Source organism: Panthera uncia, chromosome D4 (assembly GCF_023721935.1).
Source record: "Panthera uncia isolate 11264 chromosome D4, Puncia_PCG_1.0, whole genome shotgun sequence".
Taxonomy (NCBI): Eukaryota; Metazoa; Chordata; class Mammalia; order Carnivora; family Felidae; genus Panthera; species Panthera uncia.
In genome coordinates this window covers 70292780-70308917 of record NC_064807.1, presented here as the reverse complement: position 1 = coordinate 70308917, position 16138 = coordinate 70292780, and the positions used below count along the sequence as shown (strand labels likewise).

The 16138-nt window shown below is 46.8% G+C and overlaps 1 protein-coding gene and 1 long non-coding RNA gene across 10 annotated transcripts in view; one reads left to right on the top strand and one right to left on the bottom strand.

The window, feature by feature from the left end:
• The window catches only part of SUSD1 (sushi domain containing 1), a 282806-nt gene that overhangs the window by 12006 nt on the left and 254662 nt on the right, over positions 1-16138 (top strand). For 4 of the 9 annotated variants that reach the window (XM_049636149.1, XM_049636130.1, XM_049636122.1 and 1 more), the window contains one exon: positions 15480-15593. In XM_049636149.1, coding sequence (XP_049492106.1) covers positions 15536-15593 — 58 coding nt within the window. In that variant the 5' untranslated portion in view covers positions 15480-15535. Of the gene's footprint in view, positions 1-1491; positions 1822-15479; positions 15594-16138 lie in introns of those variants that run through there. The other 5 variants (XM_049636157.1, XR_007459116.1, XM_049636099.1 and 2 more) reach the window with 5 other exon arrangements.
• The window catches only part of LOC125927059 (uncharacterized), a 187645-nt gene that overhangs the window by 62651 nt on the left and 108856 nt on the right, over positions 1-16138 (bottom strand). The window lies entirely within an intron of this gene.

Sequence of the window (16138 nt, the reverse complement as noted above, 5' to 3'; positions counted from 1 at the left end):
CTCTGCAGGACATGGCAGAGAAGAAGTATAGGTTGGTTTAAAAAGGTCATAAATGAGTGTATCTTTGTGGAAGCAATTACATGATTTCAAAGTTCATGAAGAGTTAACCTTAGCAGAACTTTTGTCTAAATTATAGAGGACAGACCACAGTATCCCCACTGCCCATCTACTACTCCCCAAAGTATGCTCTTATCTTTGCTTCACAAAAAAATAATTAGCAAGAAAGCCTGCTGCAAAAGAGCCTAGGCAGTTTATTTTTAACTACTTCTTTTTAAGGCTACGCAACAAGTTTGGCCCTTATATGGGTGTGTTCATGGGTGGTTAGATTTAGAGCAGGCTCATGGTAGAGAAAGCACGTGAAGATATGGGTTTAGGAGTGGGGGGCCCTGCTCTTGGACAGGCATAACAAGCTCGAAGCCTTCAAACTGGAACTTATTTCCCCCACCCTGCAGCCTCTCCCTACCCCAACTTGCAAATATTCCCTTTGGGTCTCAATCTCAGTGACTCCCACCACCATCATCAACCCAGCTGCCCAAACCAGAAATTTAGGCGACATCTGTTAATTTCTCTTTCCTTTCCTTCATATTCTACTGGTCACAAAATCCAGTGGATTCCACCCAATACCACTCTGATTTGCTACTTCTCATTGCCAATACCCTGCTCCTGGACTTGTCCTCTCATGCCTGGATTCCTGCAGCAGCCCCAGACTGGTCTGCCCGCCTCCCTTGTCCCAGTCCCACAGAGCAGACATGGGAGCCTTTCCTGATGAGGTCACTCTCTGCTTAAAACCCTGTTACAGCTTCTGAGCAACCTCCTTTCCTTGGTTTATGAGGTCAATTTTATCTCTGCAGCTTTAATGCCTCTCTCCAACCATCTGTTCCTACTCTAAGGAGGTCCTCCCCATTTCTAGAATACACTCTCAAGTCCCTGTGTCTCAGCATTTGCCCATCTTACCGCTTGGATTCCCCTCCCACATCCTTTTCAGCCTTAGCTTACTTCGTCAAGAAGCCTTCCGACGCCCCAGGCTGAATATCCTGGGTGCAGTAGGAACTCCTGTTAGCTCCTCCCCCACCACAGCTCGGTTGCCTGGTGTAATCTTGTCACCTGGTTGTTTGCCGCGCTTGGGTGGATTGGGTACTTGGCTTCTTGCCCTCTCACCTTGCCCTTGGAGTGCCAGCCACTTCACCCCAGGTCTCTTTTCCCCTCCTCGAAGATTCCCGCTCCTTCTGCCTCTCACCCCTCTTCCGCTGCCACCCGGGGTGCCACCCTGATCCCCAGGCAGGTTCAGATCTCCAGTTCGTTTCCTACGCTTGAAGTACGGCAGACGTTTCCTCCTGGCACGGTCCGGGACTCTAGGGTCAGCTATGTCATTGTGTGCTGGATATCTGTTCCCAGTTGCGGAACCTCCGCGCGGACCGTGTCTCTCTGACCGCTGTGTTCCCCGGGCCACCTCGCGCCAGGCGCGCAGCAGGTGCACGGGGAAGTGAGGGGCGCGTAGCAAACGAACGTCTGGCGGGCGCGCAGAGCGCGCAGGCCGCGCGGTGGGGGGAGGGCCCGCGCCCTCCTCGGGACCCCGCGGCGCTCTCCGCGCCCTGCGCGGCGCCGGAAGCGGCCGGCCGGCCCCCTCCCCGCGGCGCCCGCCGCCTTATCTCGGCGCCTCGGGGCCGCGGGAGGAGTCGCGGGCGCGCCAGGAGGGACGCGGCGGCGGCGGCGGCATGGGCCGGGGGCCCCGGGGCGCGGGCCGCCCGCCTCGCCGCCTGCTGCCGCTCCTGCTGCTGCTCGGCCTGGCCCGTGGCGCGAGCGGAGCGCGGGGCGCCGACGGTGAGTGCAGGCGAGGGACGGGCAAGGCGCAGGGGCGCCGGCTGGGTGCCTCTCTGGGCCCTCGACGACGCCGGGCGCGCCCCGGACGCTTCCCCGCCCCCGGGCCGGGCGGGCGCGGTGCCGGGGCGTGGAGCGCAGCGGGGCCCCCTCCGGCCGTTGGGGCTCGGGAAGGCGGGCAAAAGGACGGAGGAGGGGCTCCCCGCCCTCGCCCCGGGCCGCCGGGGGGCGGGGGGGTGGGGGGTGGGGGAACCTGTCGCAGACTGCCTCGCCCTCGGCGCCCGGGGACCTGGGGCGAGGCGGGGGTAAGCGGGAGCGCGAGCCCCAGGGGAGAGCCGCGCCCGGTGTGGAAGGGCGCGGAAGGGCGTTCCGGCTGCACTGTCACGCTTCCTGCCCTGCTGTGGCTTTTGCACGACAAATTCTTTACCCCAAGCAATTTTCTTTCTGCCTTTTAATTTTTTTTCACCTTAATGAAGACCCAGATGCTAATGTGGTGAGAAAGAAGTGCAAGGAAGTTTACAGGAATAAAGCATTCCTTAACCAAGTCATTCATCCAACACCGGGGCCTTGAATAGTTTCCCTGTGCAGGATGTGATGTCCTTGCGCTGGCCCTCATTGAGCTCGTATTCTGGAGGCCACAGACAAGCAAGTCAACCATTTCCAGACAATTGGAACGTATGGAACACGTGGTGCGAGTTACACAGAGGATTCGAACCCTTAAGGGCGGTGGTGTTTACCCAAGTAACAGTAACGGAAGGCAGACTGCCCTAAGTGCTCCGAGAAGGTGTAGGTGGTCAGAGGAGAGCAAGATTAATTCTAGCTTGGGGAATCTGGTGGCATCATGGATGAGAGGACTGTTGAACTGGGCAAACAAGGCTTGGTAATATTTGGGTATGTGAAGATGAGGGAAAAGGCGTTCCAGCTCATAGCAGAGGGTACAGTCAGCTCTCCATAAATACGTATTGAACGAATGAATTCTACATGGAAGGGACAATGTGAGGATTCACACGGAGGTATAAAAGCATGGGGCCTGTGATTTCAGTCTGACTGGAATGTAGAAGATGGGTGGGAAATTGAGGTGGAAAAGCAGATTGAATTCAGCAGAAGCCTGAGCACCTTAACTGGCAGACCCAGGGATTTAGACTTAGCTGTTCCTGGGTGCTGGGAAGCCATTGGAAGTAATTGGAGGTTTCCGTATAGGGAGTGACATAAAAAGTGAGAATAAGAAAACCCTCCAGCTTTCTTAGTAAAACCATTCATCCTAAGGTGGAAGGGAACTTCCACGAAGGGAGATATGGGGGGATTTTGTGGCTCCGACTCCTGTTCCCCCAAATTCTCTTTACCTTTTTACTTTTACTACAACTTTTACTATCGCTGGTGGACATTTCTCTTGATGGCTTAACCTTCTGGGATGGCCATTTTGGTACATCAGGTATTCTGGTAGGCTTTCTAACTTCCTTCCCGGACTTTGTGCATGTGGCAGAGTGCAGACAAACTTGTAGATGCTTGGGGCCAATTTCAGAACCTGTGTGAAGATTCTCTAGCCTAGGAAATGCTCCAGCATGGTCCCATCAAGTGACTGGGCTAAGACAGTGGAACAAAATTACTACCTAAGGTCATCCTTAAAGGCTACTATTGGGTGAGTTTCGGGAAATGGAAGTCAGGGTTGCCCCGCTGAGCCTCCTCTCCCTATGTAGGCATCCTTCTTCATTTCCAAATGTGAAGAATCTGGTTTTACTAAGGGCATGTTTCCTTCCAGTGGACAATGTGGGGCATGACTGGAGGCTTAGAGGCACTGAGGAAGTTGTAATAGCTGGCCTGGAATTTCTGAGGACTGGCCCCACTGTAAAGACAGCAGGAGAAGGAGACTGAATGGAGATAATGAAGTAGAAATGGAACGGAAGGACCTAACAGACATTAAGGTGCAAGAGAACAGAAGAGAAAGGAGACACTAAGGTTTGGGAACTGCGTGAACTTAGATATATGGTTCTGTAGGAGGAGGAAGAAGGTTTGGGAAGAAAGATAAGTCATTTTGGATTCCTGAATTTGAGGTGATGTTAGGGCTTCTGGAGAGGTTGAACTCAATAGGGCGTTAAGACTGTGGATGATAGGTGTGTGCCAGTGATGGAGACTTGGTGGTCAGTTGAAGCCTTGAGGTTAACAAGAGTAGAGCAGTGAGGCTGAGAGCTAGATGCAGAGAGCTCGAGGGAGTGCGGAGACATCCGTTGGCTCGTAAAGATATTCTTCAAAGGGGGGCACCTGGGTGGCTCAGTCGGTTAAGTGTCTGACTTCGGCTCAGGTCATGATCTCACAGCTCACGGGTTTGAACCCTGTGTTGGGCTCTGTGCTGACAGCTCAGAGCCTGGGGCCTGCTTTGGATTCTGTGTCTCCCTCTCTCTCTGCCCCTCCCCCACTCATGCTGTGTGTCTCTCTCTCAAAAATAAATAAACACTTAAAAAATTAGAAAAAAAAGGATACGCTTCAAAGAAATTAGAAGGAGGGGTGTCTGGCTGGCTCAGTGGGAGGAGCATGCGACTCTCAATCTCGGGTTGTGAGTTCGAGACCCACATGGCATGTAGAGATTACTTAAATAAATAAAACTTAAAAAAAAAAGAAGGAAAGAGAAGATAGCATTCGGCTGGCTGGTGGTGGTAAAGAAGACACAAGCACGATTTAGAATGAAGGGTATCATTCCGTAGAGAGGGAGACACTGAAAATTAAAAAATAAATGAGGTATTTAATGGATCATGTCAAAAAGCAAAATTGGGCTACAAGTGGGAAAGCTTAGTCTCTGAGAGGGGAGGGAGGGAGAAGAATAGAGAACTGCCCTTCCTTCCTCCCGAGCTGTCTACTTAGTGAGTGCTATTCATATTTCAAAACCAGCCCAGTTGTCCCCCCCCCCCCCCCCCGGGAAGTTGTCCAGTTCCCTTGCAGCACCAGCGGTACCCTGCCTGTCCCTGTGTACCATACTTGTATGGTATACTCTAACACTTGTGTATGTATTTATATGGTACCCTTACTCTACACACTGATACCATATTGCAGTGTAGTTGTTTACTAGACTAAGAGCTCCATGTGAGTAGAGATCGTGGCCTGTATTAGGAGTTTGGTATGAAAGTAAACGAAGCCCACCCAAATGAGAACAGGCGAGGGCTCTTTATATAGAGTTTGCTATTATAGCAGTAGAGTCAGCCGGCATCACTTACATTTATCAGACTCAAAAACAGGCAGAGGTGTATAAAAGCTTGATAGTGGATCAAAGGGGAAGGGGAAGGCTTCCGGTGTGTCCGAGTCAGAGGCTGTTGGCATGGAGAAGCTGGCGGTGGCTTTACTAACAGCAGGCGTTGTTCGTGATTGGTTACGGGAGTATATTTGGCTTTCTCTGATTGGTCCTAAGTTTGAAGTGAGGGCAACAGTTAGGGGAGCCGGCTGTTATTGATTAAATCCTGACCAATTTGGGACTTACAGCTACAGAGGTTGTGGTTTGACTTCCTGGACTGATGGCTGCAGATTGTGGGTCAGCGTTCTATTTTTGTATATGGTCTGGCCATTGTCTGTTTATAGATTCAGTCTCTCATTGGTTACATGTGCTGAATTACATTGAATTGTTATCCAAGGTGCTTTGGGGAGGAAAGAGTGGAGGAGCTCTATTCAGAGGGCCTGAGTGTGAGGGAAGTGGGAGTTGCACAGTTGGGAGAGCAGGAGGGTGTTGGTGGGTGGGTGGGGTGCCAAGCCCAGGGGAGGGAAGGTTAGGAATGGGCTAGGATGGGAACCAGTCAGTCCTGTTTCTCTCCCTTCTCTTGCAGGGTTCTGAGGCGGGAGTGGCAGGGGCCTTGTTGGCTCAGGACTGGCTGGGGTTCAAAAGGCCAGAAGGAGGACAGGCAGAGGCCTTGAGAATCTAGAGGGAACACTGGGGCAGAGGCCTGAGGAAATTGTTCTTGCTTTGTAAAGTGCACATGATGTCACTAATCATGCATTTCATAGGCCTCTTATTCACTCTGTCATCCTGAGTCAGAGCAACAGTCACTCTTCAGCCCCAGCCCGGGGGTGGTGGTGGGGGGGAAGAGAAATGGTTGGGGGAGGGAGGGAATTGTTTTGGGATGATTTACAGTTGCTCAAGGTGAGGGAGCCGAATTCCAGCTGATGAAGAAGATCCTGCCTGTAGCCTGTCTTCCATCTCCAGGGACCTGGCCCTGGGTACGTCTTCAACCTTCCGGTCAAATCCTAAAATGGGTTCCCCATTCTCTGTAGCCCCAGGTAGCAAGTGGCCTATTGGCAGAGGAGACAGGGGAAATGAATTGCATGGATTAAAAAGAAGTTTTCCATCTGGTCGACAGTGTGAGTCAGGTGTGAGGCAACGCTTAGTGGGTGACATGCTGGATGTGAACCGAGGGTGTGGCCTCAATGAAGCGCTCCTTAACTCAAAACCTTTGAAATTGGGGCACTTGGGGTTGGTTCCTGGTCTGTAGGCCATGTGTGCGGGGCCCCACTGTGAGCTGGTGTTGGTCAAACAGGAAAGGGGACACAAGAGTGCAAAAGGGCAAAAGGAAGCTGAGGGCCCTATAACCATTTTCCACAAGGAAGGACTGCAGCTTCCTGATGTGGAATGTCAGTCCTGGGTTGGGGTGGGGAAGAGAAATGTATGGTGGTCCACATTGTCCTGCAAGGATCGCTTTGCCCGAGAGGAGAGTGCACTCTGTCTTGGGGGATTTTAAAGCAGAGGCTATGGTTTTGTTTTGTTTTGTTTTGTTTTGTTTTTTTGGGGATGTGGAAAGGAGAGAATTTGAGGTTTCTCAAGTTCCATTCATTTCAGGAATTTGATGCAGTCCTTTAAGAGCAATGCAATTTTGGGGTGCCTGGGTGGCTCAGTCAGTTATTCCTCCGACTTTGGCTCAGGTCATGATTTCTTGGTTCATGAGTCCAAGCCCCACATAAGGCTCTCTGCTGACAGTGCAGAGCCTGCTTTGGATTCTTTCTCCCCTTCTATCTCTGCCCTTCCCCTGATTTCTCTCTCCTCTCCCTCTCAATAAATAAAATAAACTTAGGGGTGCCTGGGTGGCTCAGTCGGCTAAGTGTCCAACTTTGGCTCAGGTCATGATCCCACTGTTTGTGAGTTCAAACCCCACATCAGGTTCTGTGCTGACAGCTCAGAGCCTGGAGCCTGCTTCAGATTCTCTCTGCCCCTCTCTCTGCTCCCTCACTGTCTTTCACTCTCAAAAATAAACATTAAAAAAAAAGAAAGGAAGGAAGAAAAAGAGCAGTTTTACATAATGTGGAAGACTTGGGAATGCTCTTCCAGAGTTTTAGCTGGATGTTTTAGTTTTAAGCTTGTTTGTTTCCTCAGGTCATTTGCAGTGTTTCCACATATGGCCACAAGTATATCCTGAGAGACAGGATCTCATGAAGCTTGCGCAGTGGATTTGTTTGGTATGACTGTGAATAGCTGGGGATTAGATTAAGATTTAAATGGAAGCACTCCATTTGGATTTTAAACTACCTTCTTCCCTTGGCAGTGGACACAATCTCTTCATTGTGTTGTCAGAGCCCATGTGCTGTTATTTCATTTAAATCGTTGCTTGCATATCGAAATACAGAGCAAGGGCGCCTAGGTGGCTCTGTTGGTTAAGTGTTAGACTCTTGATTTTGGCTCACGTCATGATCTCACGGTTTGAGAGTACAAGCCCTATGTTGGGCTCTATGCTAATAGCATGGAACCTGCTTGGGATTCTCTCTCTCTCAAAATAAATAAACTTAAAAAAAAGAAAGAAATACAGAGCGAGAATGTCTTGCTCAGGCTGCCACCCTCCATTCCATCCTGAGGTTTGGTCTACTTGGTGCTTAGAGGAGAGGAGGGGGTGGTGAGCAGGACTGAAAGGGTAAGGACGCTGAACACTTCCAAGGTCTGAGTCAGGTGTTACCCAGAAGGCCGGAAGGATGTGGAGTAGACAGAGGGGGTGATTATGTAAATTAAGGTATTATGGATCCTAGAATATCAACCCCATGAATAGGTAGGCATCTGTCCACACAAAGATACTGCTTTGGGTTTTTGCACAAGTGCAGTTTTCCATCACCCTCTTCATTAGTATAATTGGGAGTTGGCTAGCTGTCACTATTTTCATTTATTCATTAACGGAATTGTTGAGTGGTGGTTATAATAGCATCTAACATATTCTAATTGCTTTATGTCTATTAACTCATTTATTCTTTATTCCTCACAACAGCCATATGAGGTGGGCTTTTATTATTCTCACATTCAGAATTATAGGAAACTGAGGCACAGAGACCTCTCAAGGATTACACAGCCAGCAAGTGGCATAATGTCTCTTCCCCCTGCTCTTAACCACCGTGCCAAATAGCAGGCACTGCATCTTGCATGACCTGTTTCTAACAATAATTGCAACATCAACGGAAAGAGGCATAAATATTCATGTAAATTAGCCCTTTGTTTAGTGCTTTAGAGTTCGTACAGCATTTATATGTTTCATTTAATCCTCGTGACACAGTTCCATCTCACAGATTAAAACTGGAGGACTGACAGTTTAACTTGCCTGAGATCACCTAACCAGGGAGCAAGAGAGAAGTCCTCCAGTTTAGGTGGAGACACCAAAAGCTGTCTCGTTCTCTCACTGTTGAATGTGATTTTAGCTGGCTTAGTTGATAAGGAGTGCTGAAGGGAAGTGAATCTAGGTCGTCCTTGCTGGGGGCACAATAATAGTAACAAAAAGGGCTTAGCCTTTTTGTCTGTCTAGACCTTAGAGTCCCCATTGTCTCTGCCGGTAATTCTAGGTATCCCTAGGGTGGGGGATGGGGGTCCCTCACCTCCGTAGGAGTGCCCTTGGTTACTGCATGGCGGCCACCTCTTCATGTCAGAATTAAGTCATCCTTGGTATGGATGTGAAGCTGCCTCCCTACACCTCCCCCCCCCCCCTTCCCCTCATGCAAAGGCATGGTAGTCTTTCTGTTGGCCTGGAGAATTCCCATTCTTTGGAAATATCTCTGTCACCTTGTCCAGCTATGCTGTGCATCAGTTTAGACTGATGAAAGATCAGTGGTGAAAGATCTTCAGTGTTGCCTTTTCTTTCCCCAGGATTCTGACCCAAGTCCATGAGGTTGAACCAGACTTGCAGTGCTGTTAGTGTGGTGGACCACACTAGGAGCTCCACCCAGGAGCTTCTTGAAATGCAGATTCTCAGGCCCCACCCCGTACCTACTGAATGAGAATGTCTGGGGATTCTGGTGTTCCCCGCCTCCCCACCTCCCACCTGGGGATTCTGTTTTAACAAGCTCTCCCAGGTCGGGTGACCAGCTGTCTTGGTTTGCACCTTAATGAGGTGTTTTCTGGGTCATAGGATTTGTAGTATTAAAATCGGGATGAAGGGGTCACTCCACCTCTATGTGATTCTTAACTGAGCTACAGGCTGGTGAACAGTGGAACTGTTGTGTGCTCAGATGTGGCCCTCCCCGCACTGTCTTTTCTCCCCGCCCTTGGATTAGAGTTGTGCTTCCTGCCCCTTTCTTTAGGATAAGTTGTTTTCCGCCGCCCCCCAAGAGGCTACTTAGTTCCTCAAGCAATTAGAACTCAGAAGCTGCTGTGTAAGGCCCTACAGACTAGGTTAATTATGGCTGAATAACAAGATTTAGCTGAAGTCCTTCTTCCTCTGGAAGCTGCTTTCCCTTCTGCAGGTAGTCTGAGAAGCCTTTGGTAGCCTCGTGTACATCTTGTCTTTTTTTTTTTTTCCTTTTTTTGAGACACAGAGAGACAGAGCCTGAGCAGGGGAGGGGCAGAGAGAGAGGGAGACACAGAATCGGAAGCAGGCTCCAGGCTCTGAGCTGTCAGCACAGAGCCCGATGCGGGGCTCGAACTCACAAACCGAGATCATGACCTGAACCAAAGTTGGATGCTTAATCGACTGAGCCACCCAGGTGCCTCTACATGTTGTCTTCTTTGCTGGTATGGGGAACAGACATTTATTGAACCAAACATGCCAAGTACTGTCCTTTTGGGGTTATACTTTGCTAAATTATTCCTAGTGGGTCATTAAGATAGGTACCCTAATGATGGGGTTTTGGGGTGGTCGGGGTTCGGAGTCGACGGCCAAGAAAGAATTCTTGAAGACATCTTTGGTGCAAAAAGGTGATTTTATTAAACTACGGGACAGGATATGTGGGCAGAAAGAGCTGCACTGGGGTTGTGAAGAGTGACTATATACCTTCAGGTTAGGAAGAGGTTAGGGACAGCATAAGTCTCTAAGGTATTTTGGAAACAAGGTTTCCAGGACCTTGAGGGGCTAACTGTTGTTAGGAAAACGTCATTTGGTATTGCTTAGTAAAACCTCAGTCATGAGACACTTGAGATACATATCAGGGGCCACATATTTGGAGTATAATTGCCAACAAATACTTGGGGGTTAAAGATAAAGGACGTTTGCAAAGGAATTTTTATGTGTTTAAGGAGACTCAGGATCCTGGGGAGGGGGGGCAGTCAGGATAATGTTAAGCCAAGGTTCTCTTTTGCCCCTAGCAAAGTGTCATCATTGAGGCAGCTGAGCTCCTACAGGGAGGTCACTCTGCCTGTTTCAAGGACTTGTCATTGGGCTGTAGGCAGTGAGGGAATTTAATTTTTCATTTGCCTTTGTTTCCCACATTACCATGGCAAGCACTTAAACTCCCTTACATCTTGATGAGGCTGATATTAGGGTTCCAGGAACGCAAACTGAAGGAGACTCCTGGCCTGCAGGATTGTGATCTTTTTCAGTCAACCATTTGTTTTCTTTCCTTTCCTTTGTTGTTGGCCAGCCAGGAGTGTCTGAGGAATATCACACACATCCCACCTAGGGGATGGGGGACGGGATGCTGTTAGTTTATACTTTGCCCTCAGCTTGCCTTATGTTCCCTCATCACTAAGGGTGAAGTCTCAGATGATTAGGGAGGGGGCAAGGACTTTGGAGCCCACTTAAACTCTTCTGCTCAAAATGTGGTTCCCCTGGGAGCTTGTGAGACCTGCAAACTATAGAGCCCCACCCAGACAAGCTGAATCAGAGCCTGCAGTTTAACATTGTCTGTCCCCAGGTGATTTGAATGCTCTTTAAAATTTGAAAAGCCCAAAGCCCTTGTTTTACAGAAGAAAAAACTGAGATCCAGAGAGGTTCAATGATTTGTTAAAGGTCATACAATGAATCAGACTCAGCTAGATTTAGGATTCAATTTGGAGTCTCAGGTCCAGTGCTTCCTTCCCCCTGCCCCCCCACCCCCCCACCCCTATCTGACTGCCTTCTTATAAGGCCTTATTTTGTCTGGTTCTGTTTATTGAATGAACTTGAACTTAATTCAATTTATTTAAAAAAACTTTACATTCTGTCCTTCACTAATTCAGACTGGACTTCCTTTAATTTATCTGAGTGGGTGGCACTACTTTATTTCTTAATTTTTTTGTGTGTGTTTATTAGATTCAATCAAGGATTGAATGAAATAATCCTTTTCTATCTGATACAAGTTTCTGGAACTGGATGTATAAAAATGCTTCCATGTTTATAAAGACAAATATTCCATATAAGAAAACAACTCAGACATTTTGTCATTTTGTTGTTGGTTTCATTAATATGGTATTTATTTCTGTTATTGCACAATACATACACAGAAGAATGTTCATCATTATATGGTTGATCACAGTGGATTTGTGGACTTGACCAGGATCCATTTTTTCAAAAGTATTTCCAGAATTTTGGTTGCGTGTGGTTATGAATTGACAGTGTCCTACAGCACTGTTTAAAAATGTTATATGTTAAAATGGTTACATATATTTACCTGATGGACATTTAGGTATGGGGATGCATTCTCACTTCAGCTCTGCCTGTTGCCCCTATAATCCGGAGCCTCTCTGGTCCATTTCTCCAGGTTGTACAACTCTGTTCTATTCCAGGGTTAGCGAGGGCAACTGGGTATCCCATACTCCTTATCCGTATTTACGCCTAGTTCCTTCACTTTGAGCCTGTCCCTTACTCCTCCCTTCTAAAGTGCTCAGTGGCCCCAATTCCTGAGCCTTTTGGGGTCAGCTCTTAGTTCCTCTTCTCAGGACATTCCCGTACGTCCATCTCTTCCATCTTATGAAATATTGTTGACATCCTCATTTGCCATCATCTTGTCTGCCAAAGTTTATGCCTTTCTGGTCCTAGATGTCATTCGGGGGGCAGGGGGGGTGGCTTTGAGAATGTATTAAATCTGCAGTGTTCAATTGGAAAGTCATTTGTAATAGAAAAACCTTTTAAAAAAATGTTTATTTTAAAAAGAGAGAGAGAGAGAGAGAATGAGTGAGAGAAGGGCAGAGCAGGGGGACAGAGGATCCAAAGCAGGCTCTGCGCTGCCAGCAGTGAGCCTGGCGTGGGTCTTGAACTCATGAACTACAAGGTCATGACCTGAGCCAAGGTCGGATGCCCAACTTACTGAGCCACCCAGGTACCCCTGTAATAAAAAAACTTTTATGTGTATTTTCTTACAAGCTCTTTTTTATTCCTAATGTTGTGTGTTTGCATATGCTTTTTTCCTCTCACCAATTTCACTGAGTTATGACTACCAGTCTTTATGATGCACTGACTTTGGGGAAAGGTTTTTTTTTTTTTTTTTTTTTTTTTTTTTTTTTTTTTTTTTTTATCCCAATGAATTTGAATATAGTTTTTTTCTTTCTTTTTTAAAAGATCTTATTTTTCGGTAATCTCTAAACCCATTGTGGGGCTTGAACCCACAACTCTGAGATCAAGAGTTGCATGTTCCACTGACTAAGCCAGCCAGGCGCCCCTGATTTCTTCTTTACTAATTCCTCACCCTCTCCCCAGATAAACCTCTATTTTCTTTTAGGAATTTATTTTCCCCCTGAATTTCTTGCATTAAAATTCTAAGGGGTGTGTGTGTGTGTGTGTGTGTGTGTGTGTGTGTGTGTGTGTGTTTCCTGGCTGGCTGCTTTCTTTCTCTCTTTGAAAGTACCAAACCATGAAAAACCCAAAAGTTTCTGCAGTAAATACCTTCTTATATCTAGTATTAAACATTCAATTTTGCTATCCTCTTAGTCCTGAGAATTTTTTTTTTTTAATTTTTTTTTTTTCAACGTTTTTTATTTATTTTTTGGGACAGAGAGAGACAGAGTATGAACGGGGGAGGGGCAGAGAGAGAGGGAGACACAGAATCGGAAACAGGCTCCAGGCTCCGAGCCATCAGCCCAGAGCCTGACGCGGGGCTCGAACTCACGGACCGCGAGATCGTGACCTGGCTGAAGTCGGACGCTTAACCGACTGCGCCACCCAGGCGCCCCAATCCTGAGAATTTTTTAAGAGACTGTTCTGCAGTTCCCAAGTAGGTTTTTTAGGGGGGACACTCATCTTTTGTTTTATTTTGTAGTCTTATCACATGGTTACATGGTAGTCAGATAGAATGTCCTCTACAATCTCTACCTTTTTTTGCACCTTGTTGCATTTTTTTGTAATGGTCTGGGATATAACACATTTTGTAAATATTCCATGGTTAACTTCATATCCCTTAGTGATAAGCAGTGGTTTGTCTCATTTCTGTGTTATATTTGTTTTAAAAGAAAAAGCAGGCATGGTTAATGAGCAGTACAGATCTTCCTGAATTTATGATTGGATTACATCCTAACTTGAAAATCTCCTAAGTCAAAAATGCATTTCATACTCCTAACCTATCAAACATTGTAGCTTAGCCATGCCTACCGTAAACTCGCCCAAAACAAGTTTGCCTACAGTTGGGCAAAATCACTTAACTATTTTATACTGAAATGTTGAATACCTCATGTAATTTATTGAATACCATACTGAAAATGATAAACAGCATGGCCGTGTGGGTGCAGAATGGTTCCTGAGCATATGGGTTGTTTACCTTTCTGAGTGCTCGGCTGACTGGGAGCCACAGCTGGCTGTCACTGCCCAACATCATGACAGAGGGTCCCTGCGTATCACTGGCCTGGGGAAAGATAAAAATTCAAAGTGTGTTTTCTACTGAATGTGTATCACTTTTGCTCCATTGTAAAGCTGAAAAGTTGTAAGGTGAACCATCGTAAGTCAGGGATTGTCTGTCCTTGGAAATCTCCCTGTCTCAGTTGCTTAGAGCAACCTGAGGGCTAAGTCTTTATTAGCTGGGTGGTAATGGGGCCAAGGCTAAGGTGGAATTTCATGCTCAAAGACTGTCCTCATTAGGCCACTCCTGAAATTATAGACACTCTGAGGACAACGTGATATCCCACATAGCCTCAGGTAGAAATTCTTGATCTTGGGGCATATATGGATCACGGTCTGGTAGATTTGTGTGCCTGTGTGTGTGTGTGTGTGTGTGTGTGTGTGTGTTAGCCTCACACATTTTTGCTGCCTATGTGAGTAATTGGGATCTGGTCATCTGGCTGGGACCTGGCTATTATCTCAATGGCACTTTTTTTCTAAGTTTATTTATTTTGAGAGAGAGAGCAAGAGTGAGGGAGGGGCAGAGAGAGAGGTGAGGAGAGATAGGATCCCAAACAGGGTCTGCACTGACAGCACGGAGCCACACGTGGGGCTCGAACTCACGAACTGTGAGATCATGACCTGAGCCAAAATCAAGAGTTTGACTCTTAACCGACTGAACCACCCAGGTGCCCCTCAATGACATTTTAAACACATTCATTTTTTTCCCTAAAAGAAAAAATGATAGGGTGATAGATGAGTTCTTCTGCCTTCCACTTGCTCTTTGAGTTGTAGCAAGTAGGATTACAGGTTCCTTTATCCATTTGGTCAATAAAAGTATATTGAATGTTTTTATACTGTGCCATGATGATATGTGGGCAAATGACATAATCCCTGTCCTTGAGGAGAAGCTCATTAATAAAATGCAGCTGGGAAGACAGAGCTGGAACAGTGTATAATAACAAATTTACATGGTGGATGTGGGAATTTACAAGGGTTAGTGGAGCACAGAGGAAGATACATTTAATTTTCCCCAAGAATGGAGGAATGGGGAAGACCCCAGGGAGAATGTGATGTTTAAGGGGTGTCTTGAAACAGGAATGGGTGCAAGCTGGAGAGAGAAGGTGGGATAGGCATTCTAGTTGAAGGGCAAACTGTGACTACAGCATGAAGTAGGACAGTGGCTAGCATGGGTGGGAAAAAGGGGTCGTTGGCCTCCTGCCTAGAGAATACTGTGTGTGGTTTGGGTTTGGAAACAGTGAGGCTTGGAGGGATTAGCTTAGAGTTGGACTGTTAAGAGCTTTGATTGCCAGGTAGAGATATTTGCACTTTACTCTGTGGTCAGTGAGTAGCTGTTTTGTTGCAGGTTTTTAAGGATGGGATCAGATCTATCTTTTATAATTTTGCAATTCAAATTTTGGTTTTTCATTGTAAATGTCTACTACCCAAAATAGGACTGAAGTTTTCTTTTCCTGGGGCACCTGGGTGGCTCAGTTGGATAAACGTCCGACTTCTGCTCAGGTCATGATCTCACTGCTCAAGTCATGATCTCACGGCTCATGGGTTCGAGCCTCATGTGGGTCTCTGACAGCCCAGAGCCTGGAGTCTGCTTCGGATTCTGTGTCTCCCTCTCTCTGCCCCTCCCCCACCCATGCTCTGTCTCTGTGTCTCAAAAAAAATGTGGAAGTTTTCTTTTCCTGAAATATACATTTTATGATTCAGGTTTAGATGTCTGTGCCACTTGCCACAAACATGCTACCTGCAAGCAAACAGAAGGGATGAAGATGTGTATTTGCAAGTATGGATTTGTGGGCAATGGGAGGACTCACTGCGTTGGTAAGTTCTGAATCCCGGGTCAAGATGAAAAGTTGAATCAACTAATAAGATTCTCTAGTATTAAAGAGCTTATTACTTCCTTGTGGGGAAAACGTTGTTTTGTTCACTTGTTTTTCTTACAAGAAGTTTTGTCTGTTATAATACTCCTTTCCTTTAGTGTTTCCCTGAACCCCTTTCTTTAGCATTTCCAAGGACGTATCTTTCAATGTTAGAGGGTTGTTGAACTTGAATCTCTGGCAACTCTCTGACCTAACACAAATTTGAAATGTTTCAAGTCTTGAGTTTAACTTAACTTGAATGAATGTTGTATTCCTAAATTTCTCCTGGTTGTTTTGGTGAAAACGATGAGTATTAGTACCCTGAGGAAAAGCAAAATACAATTGCCTATTGGACTTCTTGGCTAATTGGTGAAATACTGTTGCTTAGAGTCTTATGACTACCAGAATCCATCCTCCAGATTTTTTATAGTTGTAGCCCTTTGGGGTCTTGGGTGTCTTAAAGGAATACAAAGACCTTTAGTCTAGAAGTGTCTAAGATTATTTTTT